General features: G+C 43.0%; 1 protein-coding gene across 2 annotated transcripts in view; it reads right to left on the bottom strand.

The window, feature by feature from the left end:
- Window positions 1-2,591: 2,591 nt before the first annotated feature.
- Window positions 2,592-20,981, bottom strand: part of SHROOM3 (shroom family member 3) — a 199,288-nt gene continuing 180,898 nt past the window's right edge. For both annotated transcript variants that reach the window (XM_012446997.3, XM_012446996.2), the window contains 2 exons: window positions 10,580-10,852; window positions 2,592-3,580 (listed from right to left, as the gene is read on the bottom strand). In XM_012446997.3, the coding sequence (XP_012302420.2) occupies window positions 3,212-3,580; window positions 10,580-10,852 (642 nt within the window). In that variant the 3' untranslated portion in view covers window positions 2,592-3,211. The remainder of the gene's footprint in view (window positions 3,581-10,579; window positions 10,853-20,981) is intronic.

Raw genomic sequence — 20,981 nt, 5'->3', positions numbered from 1 at the left:
CTGTTTCTCCTTTATAGCTCCCTCAAAGGACCTCAGTTAAGCCCACACTCCTCACCTCAAAAGACAGCCACTGATTCTTAGGCGTGGACCGAAACTTGCTAATCATCTAGTCTGGAAACCAGCTGTGCAAAACAAACCTTAAAATGTTCCCCTAGAGCAAAGGAAAATATGTTTGGTTTCGACAGCTTGGGCACTTTCACTGTGGATCCTCCCTTCATTGTTTGGGGTTAAGTGGCCACCACAAGAAACAAAACATGAGCATGAGAAATGGCTGAGTCAACCAACACTTAGCGACATGCCCAGGAACTTCTCAAATGGCCCAGGAAGTGAAGGCCTCCGGATTTTTTTTGCAGGATGTTGTCCTTTCCTGGAATTTTGCAGGTGGCTGGTGTATCTGCATTTGGAGTATTGCAAGATTATCTCACCTGACTTCTGACTGGAAGTTTATCTCCAAAATGATCACATCCACAGAGACAGTTATTAACTGTGAGCAAACATTCTCAGCGACCTCACACATGTCCCGAAATCCTGACCAACAACATGCTCCTGACTGTATTCGTGGTCTTGACAGAAGATATCATTGGGAGAAAGGGTGGTTACTACTGTAAATGCGTTTTTTTAAATAGAGAAGAATGCAAAATGGGAAAGGGGTAAATACATAGATTTCTAGCTAAAAGCATTTAAAAGGAAACTTTGCAAATTTGGTTAGTGATTTCTTTAAAGCACAGAGGTCAAGTCCTATTACAGTAAATATCACATCCACCTAAAAATCAGATTTCAGAGTCTCACTTGGTACCTTATTCATTTCACATAACAGAACAATGTTTCCATGCAGTGAAAGAATGGATACAATCCTAGGAGTGTCTCAAGCTTTCAGATGTTTGTGGCATGCCAAGCAGCATTGCTTGTTTCTCTGCTGTGGTAGTCACTTACTTTTACATCTATAACTTAGAAAAGTGGCTGGGTGCAGTGGCTTATGCCTGTAATCGCAGCACTTCTGGGGCTGAAGTGGGAGGATCTCTTGAGCCCAGGAGTTTGAAACCAGCCCGGGCAACTTAGCAAGACCCCTATCTCTATAAAAAATCAAAAATTTATCCAGGCATAGTGGTGCACACCTGTGGTCCCAGCTACTCAGGAGGCTGAGATGGGAGGATGGCTTCAGCCTCAGAGGTTGAGACCGCAATGAGCTGTGATTGCACCACGGCACTCCAGCCTGGGCAACACAGTAAGACCCTTTCTAAGGAAAATAAATAAAAGTTAAGAAAGACTGAATATATAAAATGTTTCCCAGTCAAATCCTGAAAAATGGTCATCTTGAAGAGTGTTGGGAACTGGGAGCCCCCTGGATTCCTCTGAGGAATTTCACTAAGAAGAGCTGTAGATGTTTGCTGGCTAGCTTCCACCTAGCTTGGTTTGTGAGGGCTCATTCAGTATCAGCAAGACACACAGGTAGTTACTGACAGAGTTAATTTTGGAATCTCATGTTGGCCTAAGTCTGATGATCATGCAGTGTGGCTAATGAATGCTGTCACTGGTTCTACTGCTCCCCTGGGAGATGCGACTTCTGAATGAAAATATGGGACCCTGGAAACCAAGGTCCTGTCTTATTTGTATCAATGAAGTCATGTAGTATATAAACTCCAAAGAATAAAGCAGTAGCTTTGGTTGACTGTGGACAGGAAATTTCTGGATGGCCATTTGGCTCTAAGTTAATCAAAAGACATCTCTATTGGGGACCCAAACTACAATTTTGATATTCTTACCTAGGAGATAAAACTTCATTAAGTAATTAACATGTTCTAAAGGGGAGAAGGGATATTTGGTTCTCTTACCTTTTTTTTAACTTCAAAATTTTACTCCCCCAATATTCTATGACCAGCTGCTATGAAACTCGTCAGCCAAAATCAACAAAGGTGGCCACCAGCCACAGATCAAACATATGAAATAACAAATCTACCCTAAAGCGCAGCTTGGGATGTACCACTTGCTTAAAGTATTAGGGTATTGCCATCTCCAGCAGCTGTAAACATAGCCTGGCTGCCAGACCATAACCTCCTCATCCTTCCAGTTTGTTTTTATAGGCTTACAACTGGGATTACAAAGTAACTTCTGAGATGTTATTATTGAAACACGATAAAGCAAAATCAGTCTTCAGAGGTTAAGGAGGGAGTTTTTAATCAAAGTGTGGTTGACAGGCTTGATATTTTAGGAAACATTTTTTTTAAAAAGCATCATTAAAAAACAGCCTCAATAAACAGGCCGTATTTAGCCCAAATCTTGTTCAACAGAACAGCATGGGTTCCGTTTTGAATTGGCTTGGATTCTGGACTTCCTCTTATTACATAGGTCTGAGAGTTGTTGTCTTTGTTAATAATATTTAGCTTTGTTTCCCCACCGGTGATAATGACATGAAGCACTAGGAAATGCTGCAATAACCACGGTGCACAAGGCCTTCTCCTGGGGAAGCTGTGACACAGGAGAAGAGCCGGGGAGGACTCCCCATACTAAGTCCAGTGAAGTGCAGAATGCCTGCTCATGTTTGTAAAAATAAGACAAGTCAGGAATGCAAGAAAAAAAGTCTTCACGCTCAATGTGACTATCTTTGGAATTCATTTCATTAAGGTTTTCACAAAATACAAAGCTCAAACGTAATTATCTACGTCCACCACAAAACAGAATCAAATAAGTGGTTAGCACAACAAACAATGATCGTTTCCATTTTAAAAAATATAAATAACAATGTTCAAGGTTTTACAATTTTTTCTTAGTGTGTGTCTTTTTAAGGCTTTATGTTGCAGACCCTTCATTAATGGTACTTGTACCCTGCCATCGGGATACACTGCCCACCAGCAAGGAAGGCCACTGTGGATACATTCCTGAGGGGCACACACACGGATCCATGTTGCCTCAGCCTGTTAAAAACTAAATGATAAAACACCCTCCAATCAGTTCTGTTTCATTAATTTACTTTCTACTACAAAGTAATAATAGAAAGGGGTATGTGTCCAGCAGCATTTGAGCTCTCAGAAGATCAATCAGGAAGGGCAAGAAGGAAAAAACAGGCTTCCTCCTGGAGAGAATTTTTTTCCTTTCATCCAGAACAAACACCAATAACCCAGATAGTTCAAACAGTGGTTTGTACTGAAACATTTTTCAGATTAAATAGTGTTGAAAGAAACAGTCATCTTTTGGTTGAGTATTTTAGAAGAGGTTAAAGTGGAGAGGTTAACGTTGGGAAAATACCACTGAAAGTACAGCCCCCGGTAGGAGTGGGCTCACTCGTGAGGTCTGGGGGCAGAGCCAGGGCCCCGGCCTTGGGAATGAAATCCGAGGGCAGGCTCTCCAGCAGACACTTGACCTGCTCCTGGCCCAGCTTGATCTTGTCGTCCAGCTTCCGCTGCTCGATGAGGAGTGTGGACTTCATTTTCACGAAGTGCTGGTAGTCCTGGAGCTGCTCCTCCGAAAGGTAATTGGCCAGGATGCCCAGCACCACTCGCTCCCTGCGATCCAGGTTCTCCTTCAGCTCCCGGGCGTCCTCGTGCTGCCCAGCCAGGATCTTCCTTTTCTCATAGAGAGAGCTCTGCCAGGGCAAATTGGACAGATCAACAAAGGCCAGGGGAAAGGAGAAAAGAGCCAGACTCCCTGCAAGGACACCTCTGACAGGACTGGGAATTACCTCGCTCTATTCCTATTGTCACTCTAAGGAGGCTAACTTTTTGAAAATCAGCTTATTATCTTTATATTGCATATTACAGCATTCTCTAATTTGTTATGTCATAGGGTAGCTTCAATTTGAGAGGTGTTACTTTAAATTGGCTGGGAATAAAATTGCTTTTGGATTCTAGACTTAAAAACCAATCATCAGCCAGGCACGGTGACTTTGGGAGGCCAAGACGGGTGGATCACTTGAGGACAGGAGTTCAAAACCATCCTGACCAACATGAGGAAACCCTGTCTCTACTAAAAATACAAAAATTAGCTGAGTGTGGTCATGCATGCCTGTAATACCAGCTCCTCAAGAGACTGAGGCATGAAAATCACTTGAACCCGGGAGGCGGACGTTGCAGTGAGCGGAGACTGTGCCACTGCACTCCAGCCTGGGTGACAGAGTGAGACTCTGTCTCAAAAATAATCATCAAGGTACTATGCTAATACGGTGGTTCTCAAGGTGCGGTTGCTGGACCAGCAGCAGTGGCATCACCCAAATGCAAGGGTTCAGGCCCTCTTCCACCTCCTGAATCAAAAACTCTGGAGGTGAGCCCCAGAAACCTGTTTTAACAAGCCTTCCAGATGATTCTTTTGTGGCTAAAGTTTGAGAACCTCTCCCTAATCCATAATAACAAGGGAATCATCATATTTCCCATCTCCAGAGAAGTCAGTTTCCATTTTTTTGGTTCTCTTTTGCAGGCCTCTGAATCTAAAATGAGAGAAATTCTGTTCAACAATGATGAATGTTATGTTCTAAGAGTTTCTTACACTTTTCTATGATATTGTAGCATATATTATCTTTAATGTGGTTTTCTATCCAACATGGCAACACATATCATTTTTAAATTCAAAAAAAATTTTATACTTAACCATTCACACTTTTTAGGCAAAATAAGGAGACAAACCCACAGCCAACATTATATTGAACAGGGAAAAGATGAAAGCATTCCCCCTGAGAACTGAAATAGGACAAGGATTCCCACTTCCACCACTGCTATTTAACACCATACTAGACGTTCTAGCCAGAGCAATCGGACAAGAGAAAGAAAGGGCATCCAGATCAGTAAAGAGGGAGTCAAACTGTTGCTGTTTGCTGATGATATGATCCTATACCTAGAAAACCCTGAAGACTCATCCAAAAAGCTCCTAGATCTGATAAATGAATTCAGTGAAGTCTCATGATACAAAATCAATGTACAAAAATCAGTAGCACTGCTATACACCAACAGTGATCAAGCTGAGAATCAAATCAAGAACTCAACCACTTTTACAATAGCTGCAAACAAAACAAAACTAAACTTAGGAATATACGTTGAGGAGGTTAAAGACCTTCACAAGGAAAACTACAAAACACTGCTGAAAGAAATCACAGATGACACACACAAATGGAAACATACCGTGCTCATGGATGGGTAGAATCAATATTGTGAAAATGACCACACTGCCAAAAGAAATCTACAAATTCAATGCAATTCGCATCAAAATACCACCATCATTCTTCACAAAACTAGAAAAAACAATCCTAAAATTCATATGGAACCAAAAAAGAGCCTGCATAGCCAAAGCAAGACTAAGCAAAAAGAACAAATCTGGAGGCATCACATTACCGAACTTCAAACTATACTACAAAGCCATAGTCACCAAAACAACATGATACTAGTATAAAAACAGGCACATAGACCAATGGAACACAATAGAGAACCCAGAAATAAAGCCAAAGACTTACTGCCAACTGATCTTCGACAAAGCAAACAAAAACCAAGTGGGGAAAGGGCACCCTATTCAACAAATGGTGCTGAGATAATTGGCAAGCCACGTGTAGAAGAATGAAACTGGAGCCTTATCTCTTACCTTATACAAAAATCAACTCAAGATGGATCAAGGTCTGAAATCTGAGACCTGAATCTATTAAAATTCTAGAAGATTAACATAAGAAAAACACTTCTAGACATTGGCTTAGGCAAAGAGTTCATAACTAAGAATCCAAAAGTGAATGTGACAAAAACCAAAGATAAATGGATGGGACTTAATTAAACTGAAGAACTTTTGCACAGCAAAATAAAAACAGCAGAGTAAACAGACAATCCACAGAGTGGGAGAAAATCTTTGTTAACTATGTATCCCACAAAGAACTAATATCCAGAATCTACAAATAAATCAGCAAGAAAAAAACAATCCCATCAAAAAGTAGGCAAAGGACATGAATAGACAATTCTCAAAAGAAGATGGACAAATGGCCAAGAAACATGGAAAAACTGCTTAACATCTCTATCAGGGAAATGCAAATCAAAACCACAATGCAATGCCACCTTACTCCTGCAAGAATGGCCATAATCAAAAAATCATTTGGCATGGATGTGATAGAAGGGGAACGCTCTTACACCACTGGTGGAAATGTAAATGACTACAACCGCTATGGAAAACAATATGGAGATTCCTTAAAGAACTAAACTATATCTACCATTTGATCCAGCAATCCCACTACTGGTTCTCTAATCATAGGAAAGAAGTCATTATATAGAAAAGACACTTGCATGCCCATGTTTATGGCAGCACAATTTGCAACTGCAAAAAAGGGAACCAGCCCTAAATGCCTATCAATTAACAAGTGGATAAAGAAAATGTGGTATTTTCCACACCATGGAATACTACTCAGCCATAAAAAGGAGTGAAATAATGGCATTCACAGCAACCTGGATGGAGGTGGAGACCATTATGCTAAGTGAAGCGATTCAGAAATGGAAAACCAAACATTGTATGTTCTTGCTTTTAAGTGGGCGCTAAGCTATTGAGAACGCAAAGGCATAAGAAGGACAAAGGACTTTGGGGACTTGGGGAAGGGTGGTAGGGTGTGAGGGATAAAAGACTACACATTGGGTACAGTGTACACTGCTTAGGTGATGGGTGCACCAAAATCACAGAAATCACCACTAAAGAACTTATCCATGTAATGAAATGCCACCCGTTCCCCAAAAACCTACTGAAATTGTTTAAAACAAAGTGATTCAGGAAAATTGAAATGAAAATCAAGAAATAAAATCACTTAAGTATATACCTCAATAAAATTGGTTATGTAGGGTTATCAAAGGCTCGTGTCTTTGCCCTAAATTCCCCTAAACTAGCCTGTCACATCTTACAGAATAATGCCTAGGGGGAAAGTGAAGAGTTACAGGCTTATTGGCATAAGTTTCCTTTCCCTATACAGAGAAACAGACCTAAAAACAAACCCTGAGTGACTGAATTTGAAGATGCCTTTCAAAGTACCATAGAGATAGAAATTAAAAAACTGAGAATTTTTTCAGCACCTACCTTAAAAAATACATAAAATATTTTAGACATCAGAAATGTATAGAGAATGCCCATCACTCTGTGTACCTATCATTAATGGTGCCAAATCTTAATATGAACACTTTTTCATATTTGCTTCAGATTAGAAATTGTTTTTAGAGATTCAGCTGAAGCCTCATAGATACTCCTCCCCAATCCTGGTCTTCACTACTCCTCACTGGGTAACTATTTCTCTTCTGTTTTTCATTTCTACTTAGTTTGTTTCTTAACAAAGACCAATCAGGATAAAAACCAATACTGCTGTAGTATTTTTCAGGTGAGCAAACTTACTTGTATTTAAGAGTGAAGTTTAATTCAGTTCTAGAACAATTCATCTTGCCCTAACTAGAAATTGCTTCAGTCTTTCTTAGGTATCTAGAGCATTCATCCAGGTGGCCCAGCAGGAAACCTGGAATTATTTCCTGCTCTGCTCTTCCCCTCATCTAACGTGCTCCTTGCTAATCCAAATTCATTCTCTAATTTCTTCCTCTTCTCTATCCCCAGGACAATTGCCTGCATCAGCAGCGTAAACCCTCCTTGACTAGAGTATTATAATGAGCCTCCCAACTGTTACTTTAACATCAATCTTGCCCCTCCCCAGGCTGAGTAAGTCACAAAGTTAGTTCATGGCCCTTCTCTACCTACAGACTGAAGTCTAAAGTCTTGAGTATGACTGTGGTAAGGTCTTTGTGATGATTTTCTGTGCTGAATATTGTGTCTGTCTCTCCAGGTCCACTCTCCTCTGCCCCGTGCTGAGGAAAGCTGAACTCTAGGGGTTGCATCCACTGGGCTTCCTTGCCCTCTGTGTTTGACCAAGGGGAGTGATGGGAAAGAGACTGGAGAGTGCGAAAAGAAATTGTGGCATGTATCCCTGGCTGCCTCTGTGCCAGGCTTCGGGTTGGTGGTGGTTGCATTCTTTTACCAGGGTCTCAGTGCTTATAGGGCAGCTACAGCTATGGTTCTGATAAGGGCTCCAGTCCCCTTGGCTACTGCAGGAGGCCCATAATGGCTTCCCTGTTGATGCTAGCTTTGGGTGAGGGGGAAGGGGAGAGTCCTCATTACCCCTTCCTGGTTTCCCATACCTTCCCATACCTTCTTTGACCTTTCTTCTTTATCCCTTTCGATGGGGCCATGGACTTTCTGTCCGTTTCTAATATTCCTGTACCTCACTGTTTTTAAAAACCAACCAAGCAATCAGTGTATGTTCTAGACATACTAAACATGCAAATTGATTCGTAAACATGGCGTCTCTTTCTTGACTTTGTCCATGGTATTTCTTCTAAATGGTGAGGCCCTTCCCCTCTCAGTTCTCTTATAATTAAGAGGTCCTTCTAAACTGTCTTCATGTGCCACTGTGTGAAGTCTTTCCTGCCTTCCACTCCCCCACCTGAGAAGTGTTTCATGGCTGAGCTTCTCACTATGCGTAGCACCAGCACACAACTGCTCCTGCCTACTGCTTTCCTGGAAGGCGGGGCCTGTGTTTTGGTCAGCATTTTTCCTTAGCACACAGTATTTGACAGGCTACTGTTAGCTGTTTGTCAAGTAGAAGAAAGGAGGAAAGGACACACTTCTGAGTAAGGCAGTATCGGGTAATTTCTAGATAAAGAAGCTGGCTCAGTACATTTACACAAGGTGCTGCGGAGTTCCTAAATGCTGGGTGACTTTCCTAAATGCTTAGCATCCAGACTTTTTCTAATCCTTTTAAAACCTATTTGAAAAAGGACATCTTTCCTTTTAATGCAATATATATAGCAGGAGGAATTAGTGGAGAGTCCATGAGAGCAATAAAAAAGAAAGATGGTAGGCCGCACGTGGTGACTCACGCCTGTCATCCCAGACACTTTGCGGGGGCAGAGGTAGGTGGATCACCTGAGGTCAGGAGTTCGAGACCAGCCTGATTAACATGACAAAACCCTGTCTCTACTAAAAATACAAAAATTAGCCCGGCATGGTGGCGTGTGCCTGTAATCTCAGCTACTCAGGAAGTTGAGGCACAAGAATCACACGAACCGGAGAGGCAGAGGTTGCGGTGAGCTTAGAGTGCACCACTGCACTCAAGCCTGGGTGACAAAGAGACTCTGTCTCAATAAAAAAAAAAAAAAAAAAAAAAAAAATAGAAGAAAAAGAAGGATGGTAGCATAGACGAGAAAAGGAGCCCCTCTTCATGGCTGGAGTTCCTTCCATCTTCTAGCATGTATACATACACATACTGTGTGCAGATATATATAAAATAATTGTGTCTACTGTTTGTTGTTGAGTATCAGGAGGGCAGGATCTGTCCGCTTTGCTCACAAATGTATCCCACGTGCCTAGACCACCAAGTGGCACATACTAGACCCCCAGTAACTATTTGCTGTACAGATGAGTAGATGAAGAATGCTCTGTAGCTCTGGAATTCTGTTCAATGCAGTGATACAACTTGGGGTCTGCAGCAGGACTCCTGTCCTAGCCTCCTCACTGGGCTGTTGTGAGGATTCCATGAGATGGCACATAAGCTCAAAGTACCTGACAGGTGGAAGTTCTTGGTGAATTGTCTCCAGCGGTGTCAGCACTGTTACCTGTCCCCCCGTACCCTCCCTTCGAGGAGGGGGTGCATCCTCACTAAGTGCCTGTGGCCCTTCACGTGAGATGCCCTGGAGCCTTGAGCCTATGCCCCTGCCCCCTCCCTGTTTTAATGTACTTATCATGCTTTTATCTTTTGGGGAGAAAGGAAGGAACACAGCTGGGAGGAAGGAAACTCTGGTGCTTGTGTTTTTTACTTTCCCAAGCATTCCCTGAGCCTTAAGTGTCAGCATTACATTTTTTTTTTTTTTTTGAGACGGAGTCTCACTCTGTCACCCAGGCTGGAGTGTAGCGGCACAGTCTCCGCTCACTGCAAACTCCACCTCCCGGATTCAAGCGATTCTTCTGCTTCAGCCTACCGAGTAGCTGGGACTACAGTTGCCTGCCATCACACCTGGCTGATTTTTGTATTTTTAGTAGAGACAGGGTTTCACCTTATTGGCCAGGCTGGTCTCAAACTCCTGACCTCATGATCTGCCCTCCTTGGCCTCCCAAAGTGCTGGGATTTTAGGCATGAGCCACTGCACCTGGCTTTTGTTTTTGAGGTGGAGTCTCGCTCTGTTGCCCAGGCTGGAGTACAGTGACACAATCTTGGCTCACTGCAACCTCCACCTCCTAGGTTCAAGTGATTCTCCTGCCTCAGCCTTCCAAGTAGTTGGGATCACAAGCATGCACCATGGTGCCTAGCTAATTTTCATATTTTTTAGTAGAGATGGGTTTCACCATGTTAGCCAGGCTAACTCCTGACCTCAGGAGTTCAAGAGGCCCGCCTAAGCCTCCCAAAGTGCTGGAATTACAGGTGTGAGCCACTGCACCCAGAAAGTGCCTTCTCTGTTTCTTGGTTATCTATACATGTATTCTCTCCCTGCTCCAAAGAGATTTGTCCCATATATTCCTGAGAGAAAGGATGGCATCTAATGGCGCCTCTCTGTATGTGGGCTCTAAGGGAGAACTTGTTGAACTGTGTTGCTAGGCCACCTACCCTTTCTTCATTACTGGCATCTTCACCAAGGCCACTAAGGACGTTCTCAACACGGGCCAGACGCCCCGAGAGGGAGAGTAGCAGGTTGACCACCTTGTCCAGGTCCCCTATGAACATCCTGTACTTGTCAAACTCATTGGGCTTGCAGAGCTCGCTGATCAGAGCCTCCACCTCTTCTCCCAGGGCGTTGTTGAGCTTGATGTCCATGAGCAGGCTCCCCTTCGCCTCCTGGAGGGTCTCCAGCTTGTGGGTGAGGCTTCCAATGAGCTCAGCCTGAAATGACAGATGAGACCACAAAGATCAGCCCACAGGAGCTGCCGGTGGAAGCAGGAGTCACCTCCCCCCAGCCACCTTCTGTCATCTTCAAGGCTCAGCTGAATACCCTTCCCCGTCTCTATATGGGACTATCCCCCAACATTACGCCATAATAGACTTCTTTCTCTAAGGGTTTACCATTGTCTTTCTCTGAACCTCACACGCCAACACTTGATTACAAGCAGCCTTGTAATGTTTTCCATTGTGTCATGCTATGTACAGCTTTGCCTTCCAACTGGTTTGTTAACTATTCTTTTTTTTTTTTGAGATGCAGTTTCACTCGTCTCCCAGGCTGGAGTGCAATGGTGCAATCTTGACTCACTGCAACCTCTGCCTCCTGGGTCCAAGAGATTCTCCTGCCTCAGCCTCCCAAGTAGCTGGGGATTACAGGCAACTGCCATCACCACACCTGGCTATTTTTTTTTTTTTTTTTTGAGACGGAGTTTCGCTCTTGTTGCCCAGGCTAGAGTGCAGTGGCACAATCTAGGCTCACTGCAACCTCCGCCTTCTGGTTTCAAGTGCTTCTCCTACTTCAGCCTCCCGAGTAGCTTACAGGTGCCTGCCACCGTGCCTGGCTAATTTTTTTATTTTTAGTAGAGAAGGGGTTTCACCATGTTAGCCAGGCTGGTCTCGAACTCCTGACCTCAAGTGATCCACCTGCCTTGGCTTCTCAAAGTGCTGAGATTACAGGCGTGAGCCACCGCGCCAGGCCAACTACTCATTTTTAAAAGTCCTTTTAAGATATGTTCTCATTTGGTCCTCATGACAATACCATGGGTAAGTAGGCAAGTAAACATTATTCTCATTTTACAAATAGAGAGGCCAAGAGTCAGAGGAATTAAGGGATTTGCCCAAGGTCTCAGAGCTGAGTTAAATATTAATTGTGGCTACCATTTGGAGAGCAACTGATATGTGTTGTACACTATGGAGAAACTCTACATTGATTATGTTACTTAGTCTTCCCAGCAACCTTACAGTAGATGCTGTTTTATCTACCTATAATAAGGGAGGAAATGAAGACACTGAGGTATAGTGATGGCCTAGACACATGAACCGTGAACTCAAGTCACCCTCACTTTAGGGGCCACCCTTGTACAATCAGTAGCAATAGTGACACCAGGCCGGATGCAGTGGCTCACACCTGTAATCCCAGCACCTTCGGAGGCCGAGGCGAGAGGATCATCTGAGGTCAGGAGTTCAAGACTAGCCTGGCCAACATGGTGAAACACCATCTCTACTAAAAATACAAAAATTAGTCAGGCGTGGTGGCAGATGCCTGTAATCTCAGCTACTGGGGAGGCTGAAGCAGGGGAATCACTTGAACCCGGGAGGTGGAGGTTGCAGTGAGTCAAGGTCGCACCATTATACTCCAGTCTGGGTGACAAAAGCAAAACTCTGTCTCAAAAAAAACAAAAAAGAAAGAAAGAAATACTTGACACCAAGGCCTTTATCAGAAAGTCAGCCCCTTGTTATTCTGCCTGACCTGTATCCAGATACCAGAGCTGTGTAATTTGACACCTTAATCACAAATTTCCATACTTATAAAATAGTTATGCAAATATCCAATATATTTAACTGAAGGAAGGAAGTAAATGTCTTAGTGGTCTTAGTGGCTTCTAGTTTGAATTCATTTATATTAAGTGTCTACTGCTGCTGTTGCACAACAGAAATTCAGCTCCACAGTTTTTGTAATTAGTCTTTCATTTTTCTCTTAGCCTAAAATAGCTAGATGGAAAGAAGGCAATCTTTTTTGGTTAAAACTTATTTTTTTTTTAACCACTAAAAAGGTCCCAGCTCAAAAATTCTTCATATGTACACATACACACACACACACATACACACATAAAATTGGTGTGTGTATATACACACACACATGCAAATATATACACATGCACACCCCAAACTGGCTTCAACTGGAAATGTGATTAAACATAAAGGTACAACTTCTACGTTGGAAGTATATGTCCATTTTAAAGGAAAAAAAGAAAACAGGAAAAACATTTTTGACTAACAGAATTGAAGGGTACTGACAACTTTTTGTACTATTTCTTCAACGTCAGCACTAGAAAAGGTCCATTAGGAATGTAATCACAATAGTTAGGGAAATATTTACTTCTCTACAATCTGCCCATCTTGGAGCTGGACCATCAGAGGTACTTCACAAGTGAATGAAGTTCATAATGTCCTTGAAATGTCTAGGTTCTGGCTTAATGGTGACATCTTGTTTTCTCAATTTGCCAAATCCTAGAGGTTGCAGGTGGCTAAAACATTCACATCTGCTGCACCATCTCATCAAAGGTTATAATCTTTGCTTTTTACTCAAGCTGTTAAAATTGCTTAATATTAATTATTAAGTTTTCTTATCTTCTCCTGGAAAAATTCCATTTTCCAAAAAAGCAATTCTGGTTGGAAGCTATGGAATTTACCTGCAAAATAACATGTTATGTACCTCTAGCAAAATGCATAACATGTCATGTAGCTCCAGCAAAATGGCTGGCAACCGATATCACTGTGATATTGGCTCATGTGGAGAAAACAGCAAGGATACTGGAATGCAAAGCAGCAGGAAAAATAAACTGTCTGCTGCTGTGTCTCCCAACATTCCTGCTGGACCGGGTTAAGTAAGTCAAATGTCATCATTCCTGTTTTTCGGATAGATAATGAGAGAGAATGTCATCTATTTGAGGTCAGCCTAGGAATTCTTAACCCATAGGGTACATTTCCTAGGCCTGTCACTCTAGATGTTACTGGCAGATACTTAAAGACAACCAGGTTATACCAAATCCAAAGAGACAGTTACCAGGGCAAAACATTCTTATCACTCCACCCTCAGGAAAAGGCCTTTTGGTTCATTCAGATTTCAGGCGTCCATTTCAACCTCATGTCCCGAGAAGCAGAATTTCTAGCATGTCTAGAAAATGCTTTTTAAAAACTAAATAGTGGAAAGAAACAAGGTAGTTTTTTTTTTTCAGCCTGTTTTTCATTATTTCTATTAATGACTTTTTTTGAAACTAGTATTGTGTGTTGTCATTTCTGGAAGGAACTAAAACACTTACTAAACTATTAAGTAAGTATTTTATGTGGACTCATTGTATTTAAACATCCTCCTATGGCTCTCAGATGGTTTTTAAATTTTATTTTGAGATGAAGTTTCTCTCTTGTTGCCCAGGCTGGAGTGCAATGGCGTGATCTCGGCTCACTGCAACCTCAGCCTCTCAGGTTCAAGTGATTCTCCTGCCTCAGCCTCCCAAGTAGCTGGGATTACAGGCATGCACCACCACACCCAGCTAATTTTGTATTTTTAGTAGAGACAGGGTTTTACCATGTTAGTCAGGCTGGTCTTGAACTCCTAACCTCAGGTTATCTGCCTGCCTTGGCTCCCAAAGTGCTGGGATTACAGGTGTGAGCCACCGTGCCTGGCCAGAGGCTGGTATTTTAAAGGACATGTGTGAGGCTTATGAATTTGCAAATGAGCAGAAACCAAGGATAAGTAGTTTGCTCTCACATGTGTGGGTGAGTGATGAGAGGAGAGAACTCATCCTTTCAAATTTTCTGCTAAACTCAGCTCAACAGCTCTTCCCAGCACCTAAGCAGATCAGCAACACTGCAGGGGTGGCCCTGAGGTGAGCAATGTTCAGTGGGCTGGAGGGGTCAAAAGAACTTAATCCACCTGAACTGCAATCAGGGTTCAGACACAACCATCCAATCTACCCTATCTTTCCTTCCCAGACCCTGGTTTTGGTTTTCAGAGACATCGGTGCTGGGCAGAACCATAAATAAATCTGTCATAGGCAGTGTGGTGATTCCTCAAGGATCTAGAACTAGGAATACCATTTGACCCAGCAATCCCATTACTGGGTATATACCCAAAGGATTATAAATCATTCTATTATAAAGACACGTGCACATATATGTTTATTGTGGCACTGTTCACAATAGCAAAGACTTGGAACCAACCCAAATGCCCATCACTGATAGACTGGATAAAGAAAATGTGGCACATATACACCACGGAATACTATGCAGCCATAAAGAAGGATGAGTTCATTGTCCTTTGCAGGGACATGGATGAAATTGGAAACCATCATTCTCAGCAAACTGACACAAGAACAGAAAACCAAACACCGCATATTCTCACTCATAAGTGGCTGTTGAACAATGAGAACACATGGACACAGGGAGGGGAACATCACGCACAAGGGCCTGCGGGGTGGGGGGACTGGGGAGGGATAGCATTAGGAGAAATACCTAATGTAGATGGCAGGGCAATGGATGCAGCAAACCACCACTATGGCACATGTATGCCTATGTAACAAACCTACACATGTACCCCAGAACTTAAAAGTATAATAAATTTTTAAAAAGAATCTGTCATAGGAGCATGTGTGTACCCCAGGCTTCATGGTACAAGAAAGAACAAAATGAGATGAAAATATATAAAAGTGATGCAGGGAGGCTTTGTGAAAAGAAGGAATATACATTTCATGGCATTCTGATCTCAGAAAGCTATTAATATTTGCTGGGCTGTAATGTGCTATCTCACAGCTCAGCCATAGATGCTAAGGCCAGAATTACTGAGTGGTCACATCAGTCACTCCTGGCTGAATGTTCCTCAGTTAGGTGGCATTTGAATTTTTTGAAAACCCTACCCAAATTGAAAATTTGAATTTAAAAATGCAGTTAAGAGAGATTTGAGAAACTGACAGCAACAAGGGAAAGCTGGCTGTACTAAACAGCCATTTCTTTGCCAGGCAGATCTCTTCCAAAAAACCTACCAATTTATACCAGAATAACTCACCGGGGGAGGGAGAAGAGGTGTATTTTGTTTTAAATCACATGTTAGTCTCTCAGGAGCTACTTAATTTGTAAAATCATGTATCTACTTGTCATCTGGCATAAACTGCTGGCTCACCCTGTGTGAGATGCTATTTATAAGGGTTCTTCCTCCTAACATAGCTTTGCAGACCCTCCCTCCCACCTCATCCTCTTCTGTAGAAATGTCCTGCTGGACCCTTCCCCACTTCTGCCTGCTGCAGGACGAACACTGGAAAAGGAGGCAGGAGGTTCTGACATAAAATTCGGCATCAGGTAAGTCACTTGCCCTTCTGTGTCTCAATTATCCACAGCGAGAAGACAATAATGCCTGCCAAAAACTAATAATAATGTCTAATTATTCAGCTCTTTCTCTGTGCCAGACACCATTTAAGTGTTTTACAATTGAATTACTACTTGCAACAACCTGATGAGAAAGGTATTATTAACCCCATTTACTGATGAGTAAAGTGAGGAGGACAGAGGTTATTTAACTTGCCCAAGGCCATACGGCTGGGAAGTGACAGAGCCAGGCTTAAACACAGATCATCTGGCTTCAGACTTTCATCACTATATTAAAATAGCTCATAAGAATGCTATGAGGTTCAAACGAGGCTGGCGGAAATCACAACACACAATATTAGTTTCAAAAGAAGTCATAACAGAAATAATGAAAACCATGAGGATGAAAAGGAAAACCTTGTTTCTTTCCACTACTGAGTTTTTCAAAAGCCTTTTCTAGAAATTTGATTTCTTGAGACATGAATGTTAAGATGGATGCCAGAAGTTTGAAGAGCTGAAGGTTGGTGCAAGCACTCTGGAAAATATGAAAAGATTACACACATTCTAATTATTTTCTTGTGCAGTCGTAAGATTAGACAACAATTTGAAGATGACGCACCACTCATTTTTAGGCAGATGTCTCCAGGAGGAATACTCAACTCCTTCCCCTGATGACAAAACCATGCTGCCAGTAACATCACTCCACACACAGTTGGCCTCTGTGTGTCTCCATATTAAGAGTAATTCAGGACTACTAGCCAAGCGGCATGGTTTAGGAATGGAGCGGAATTCAGCTTAGCTTGTAAAAACAAGGACTAGATATAGAACCCTTATAAAAAGCCATTTCTACCATATAGGCTTTCCTGGTATCTTTCTTTGGTCTTAAAAGGGAGGATGCAGGCTGCAGCAGCTGTGTCTGCTTTCTTTAGCTGAATGTCACCCCATCAGCGAGGCAGTGGCACTTTCTGTCCTAGAGACGGCAACTGGATCAAAGCTCCATTCCATGTTATGTAACCTCATCAAAGCAGAAGGATCACGGGGACCTGGCTGCCATTTCAGATGTTCTCCAGAACATGCTCTGTCAATGGTTCTCTACCATTTCCTCTCTGGAAGGCTTATGGTCAGAAAGCCACCCTATCTGCTTAGTATGGTCTCTCAGTTTCAGTTAGCAAGGATCTTTGATAACCTGCTAGAAACAATATTACATCCTTCAAATTTAATTAAATTCATCTCCCCTCCCCCAAATGACCTTCCCCTTTTCCCTGTTTGAGTTCTGACAGTCAGCTAAGGCCGGGGGCTTGGGAGTCATCCTTGACTCTTCTCCCTTCCATCTCATCTAATCTGTCACTAGGCTCTGCTCATCTTACTACTACTTTTTTTAATGGCCCTGTTTCTCACTGCTCCTACTGTACTGGCCCTGAGACCCTTACACTGCTTTCCCAGAAGGCTGTGAGACCCCACATCCACCCCCATCCTGTCCTGCTCCACACTCAGCAGCCAGAGTGACTTCTCTAAAATGTCTTTCTGCCTATTGACAAACTCTGGGGCTGTGGGGCCAAGACAGCACCAGCCTGCTGCAGCCTCTCCTACTTATTACAATTACAATCTCTAGATTTTGAAGAGGACTCTGAAAAGGTCACCATAACAGTGATGGGGGAAGCTGTCAAGCCTGAAGTGCAACCCATAACTGGGAGTGAGTTTCCTGTTTTCTCTCCTTTATGTTGTAGCTCTGATCTGAGGACAGGGCCAGTGTGGAGCTGCTCAGAGGCTACAGTAGCAAAACCCCTGAGAAAACTCTGCCTTTAAAGCCAGAGGTCTAGGAAAAGTGTCTCTGTGAGCTAAAGAGTGTGGAGGAAATCCTCTCCTTTTCCAACCCGCTCTCTTTTCTCTTCTCTCCCAACTCTGTCCCCAAGGTGACTGCACTCAGAGCTGCACTGTACAGCAGGGGCACAGGTTCTCAAAATCCCAAGAGAAAACTCCTTCTGGCAGAGGAACTGGGAAAATGAGACCCTGTCATCCAAAGAAGTGTGAGAATCCCCATTATCTTTCCCTCTTTTCCAGGAAGGATGGTCCTGATCATGCAGAACTGCACAGCAGCACAGAACACTAGCACAGCCTCTTTCTCCAGCCAGAGTGTGTGGGGACAACACTGGATGGGAGAGAGCTGAGAAAGAAGATGCCCTCATTCTGTGCAGGAGCAGACACAAGTCCTCGGCACACCTTTAGTCTGCACATTTGTGGTAAGAGCCACAGCAGCACAGCAAAGACTTTGAGAAATGACACTTGAGTCTCAGACTAACCCCTGCAAGGGGCACATGTCGGACAGACCTGTACAATATAGCAATGGCCCTGAAAATGAAATTGACATTGGAACTACCACCCAAGGGTAACATAGAACCTGTGGGTTAAACGTAACTAGGTTGACTGCCTGCTAAAACTAAAACACAACAAAAAGAAATTCTCTAAAGGATTCTAACAGAACTCAGAGCCTCACAGCATAACATTCAAAATGTTCAGAATGCAATGGAAAATTACTCAATATACAAAGAACCAGTGAAATGGTGACGAACTCTCAGGGGAAAAGGCAATGAACAGATGCTAATGATGAGATAACCCAGATGCTGGGATTGCCAGATGTTGCCCAGGCTGGAGCTCAGTGGCGCAATCACAGCTCACTGCAGCCTCGACCTTTCAGGATCAGCAATCCTCCCACCTCAGCATCCCAGGTAGCTGGGATTGCAGGCACCCACACCTAGCTATTTTTTTTTTTTTTTTTGTAGAGACAGTTTCACCGTTGCCCAGACTGGTCTCGAACTCTTAGACTCAAGAGATCTGTCTGCCTTGGCCTCCCTAAGTGCTGGATTACAGGCATGACCATGTGCCCAGTCTCTCTCTACAAGAGTCTTTAAAACAACTTTGAAAAGAGAAAAGTTCTCAGCAAAGAAATATAAACTATTTTTTTAAATGTAAATTTTAGAACTGAAAGCTATAATACTTAAAATTTACAACAAGAAATCACTGGCAGAATGGATTTAGTAAAGTCAGTGAACTTGAAAACAGACCAACAGAAATTATCCAATCTGAAGGATTGAAGAAAACAGATCTTTTAAAAAAAATGGAGCTTGTGGGACCTTTGGTCAATATGAACCATCATTGTAATACTGTGTCACTAGTCACTAAAGTCCTGAAGGGAGAAGGGAAAGAGATTAACACATTAAAAATATTTGAAGACAGAATGGCTGAAAACTTCCAGAATTTGGTGAAAGACATAAATTTGCAGAATCAAGAGGCTGAGCAAACCCCAAATACGATCAACTCAAAGAAAACTAGATCCATCCACATCATAATTAAAATGCTGAAGACTAAAGACAGTAGCCAGAGAAAAACAACACACTACATAAAGGAGGAGCCAAGATTTAAAGGACGGTGCACTTCTCATTAGAAACCATGGAAGTAAGAGGAAAGTGAACATTTAAGTAATCAAAAGAGTCAACCCAGAACTCCATAGCCAGCGAAAATGCCCTTCAAGAATGACAGTGGAATAAAGACATTCTTGGATAAAGAACACTTAAAGAATGTATCATCAGCAGACCTATACTAAAATAAATACTGAAACGAAGCAAGAGCAGAGGGAGAGCTGGAACTTCAGGAATGAAGAAAGAGCAGCAGGAATGGGCAGCTGAGAACCAGTGATCTCCTGAGAAAAGCTGACTCAGAGGAACAATAGATTTCTTTTGCCTTTTGAAATATTCCTCTAAGTTTCTGAAGCCAAAGCCTATTGGCCTTCAGAATAGGGAATCATGTGATCAGTTTAAGTAGAATTTTGCTTCATAATATGGCAGAGTGATCCAAGATAGCCGAATAGAAACAGCTCTGGAGTGCAGTTCCCAGCGAGAACACTGAAGAGGGTGAGTGATCACCACATTTCCAAACGTGTTATTACTGCCCACAGACCGGGAGATTCCTGGGCTGAAAACTGCCACGAGTTTCCACCATGCTGTATCAGCTGGCGCTGTGGGTCCCCAATCAAAAGCTCACACCAATACTGGTGCCTTGAATGCCTGTAAGACAGAGCCACCCATTCAACTGAAAAAAGGAAGCTGAAACAGGGAGTCAGGTGATCTGGCTTGGCGGGTCCCACCCCCACAAAGACCAGCAATCTGAAACACTCTGGATTGAGAGTTTCACAACAAGCACAGCTGGACCTGGAATGGTCCAGCTCTGTGGGGGGAAGGGCATCTGCAATTACCGAGGCAGTCCACCACTACCGAGGCAGTCCACCATTACCGAGGCAGTTCTAACTATACCTCTAAACAAAACCACAAGGAAGTTCACACAGCAGCTGGGCAGAGCCCACAGCAGCTCAGCAACGCCTCTGCTGGCACACTGTGACTAGCCTACCTCCTTGCTGCGCAGGGCACCTCTGAAAAAATGCAGCAGCACGTCAGGAACTTATAAATAAAGCCCAACCTTCCCAGGACAGAGCACCTAGGAAAAAAAGGCAGTTATGAGTTCCGCTGCAGCAGATTTAAATGTACCTGCCCAGCAGCTCTGAACAAAACAACGGAGCTCACAGCTCAGCACTGGAGCTCCTATAAGGGACAGACTGTCTCCTCAAGCAGATCTCCAACCCCTGTATACCAAAGAGGCACCTCATAAAGGAGAGCTCAGGCTGACATCTGGAGGGTATCCTTCTGGGACGAAGATAACAGAAGAAGAAACTGGCAACAACCCTTACTGTTCTGCAGCCGCCACAGGTGATCCCCAGGCAAGCACGGTCTAGAGTGGACCTCCAGCAGTCCTACAGCAGAGGGGCCTGACTGTTAGAAGGAAAATTAAAAAACAGAAATAAATAACTTCAACATCAACAAAAAGGATGTCCACTCAGAGACCCCATCTGAAAGTCACCAACTACAAAGACCACAGGTAGATAAATCCACAAAGATGGGGAGAAACCAGCGCAAAAAGGATGAAAACACCCAAAACCAGAATG

Source organism: Aotus nancymaae, unplaced genomic scaffold (assembly GCF_030222135.1).
Source record: "Aotus nancymaae isolate 86718 unplaced genomic scaffold, 86718_ANA_hifiasm-v0.15.2.pri h1tg000006l, whole genome shotgun sequence".
Lineage (NCBI taxonomy): Eukaryota > Metazoa > Chordata > Mammalia > Primates > Aotidae > Aotus > Aotus nancymaae.
Note: the sequence above shows the minus strand (reverse complement) of the source record. Positions and strands in the feature narration are given on the sequence as shown.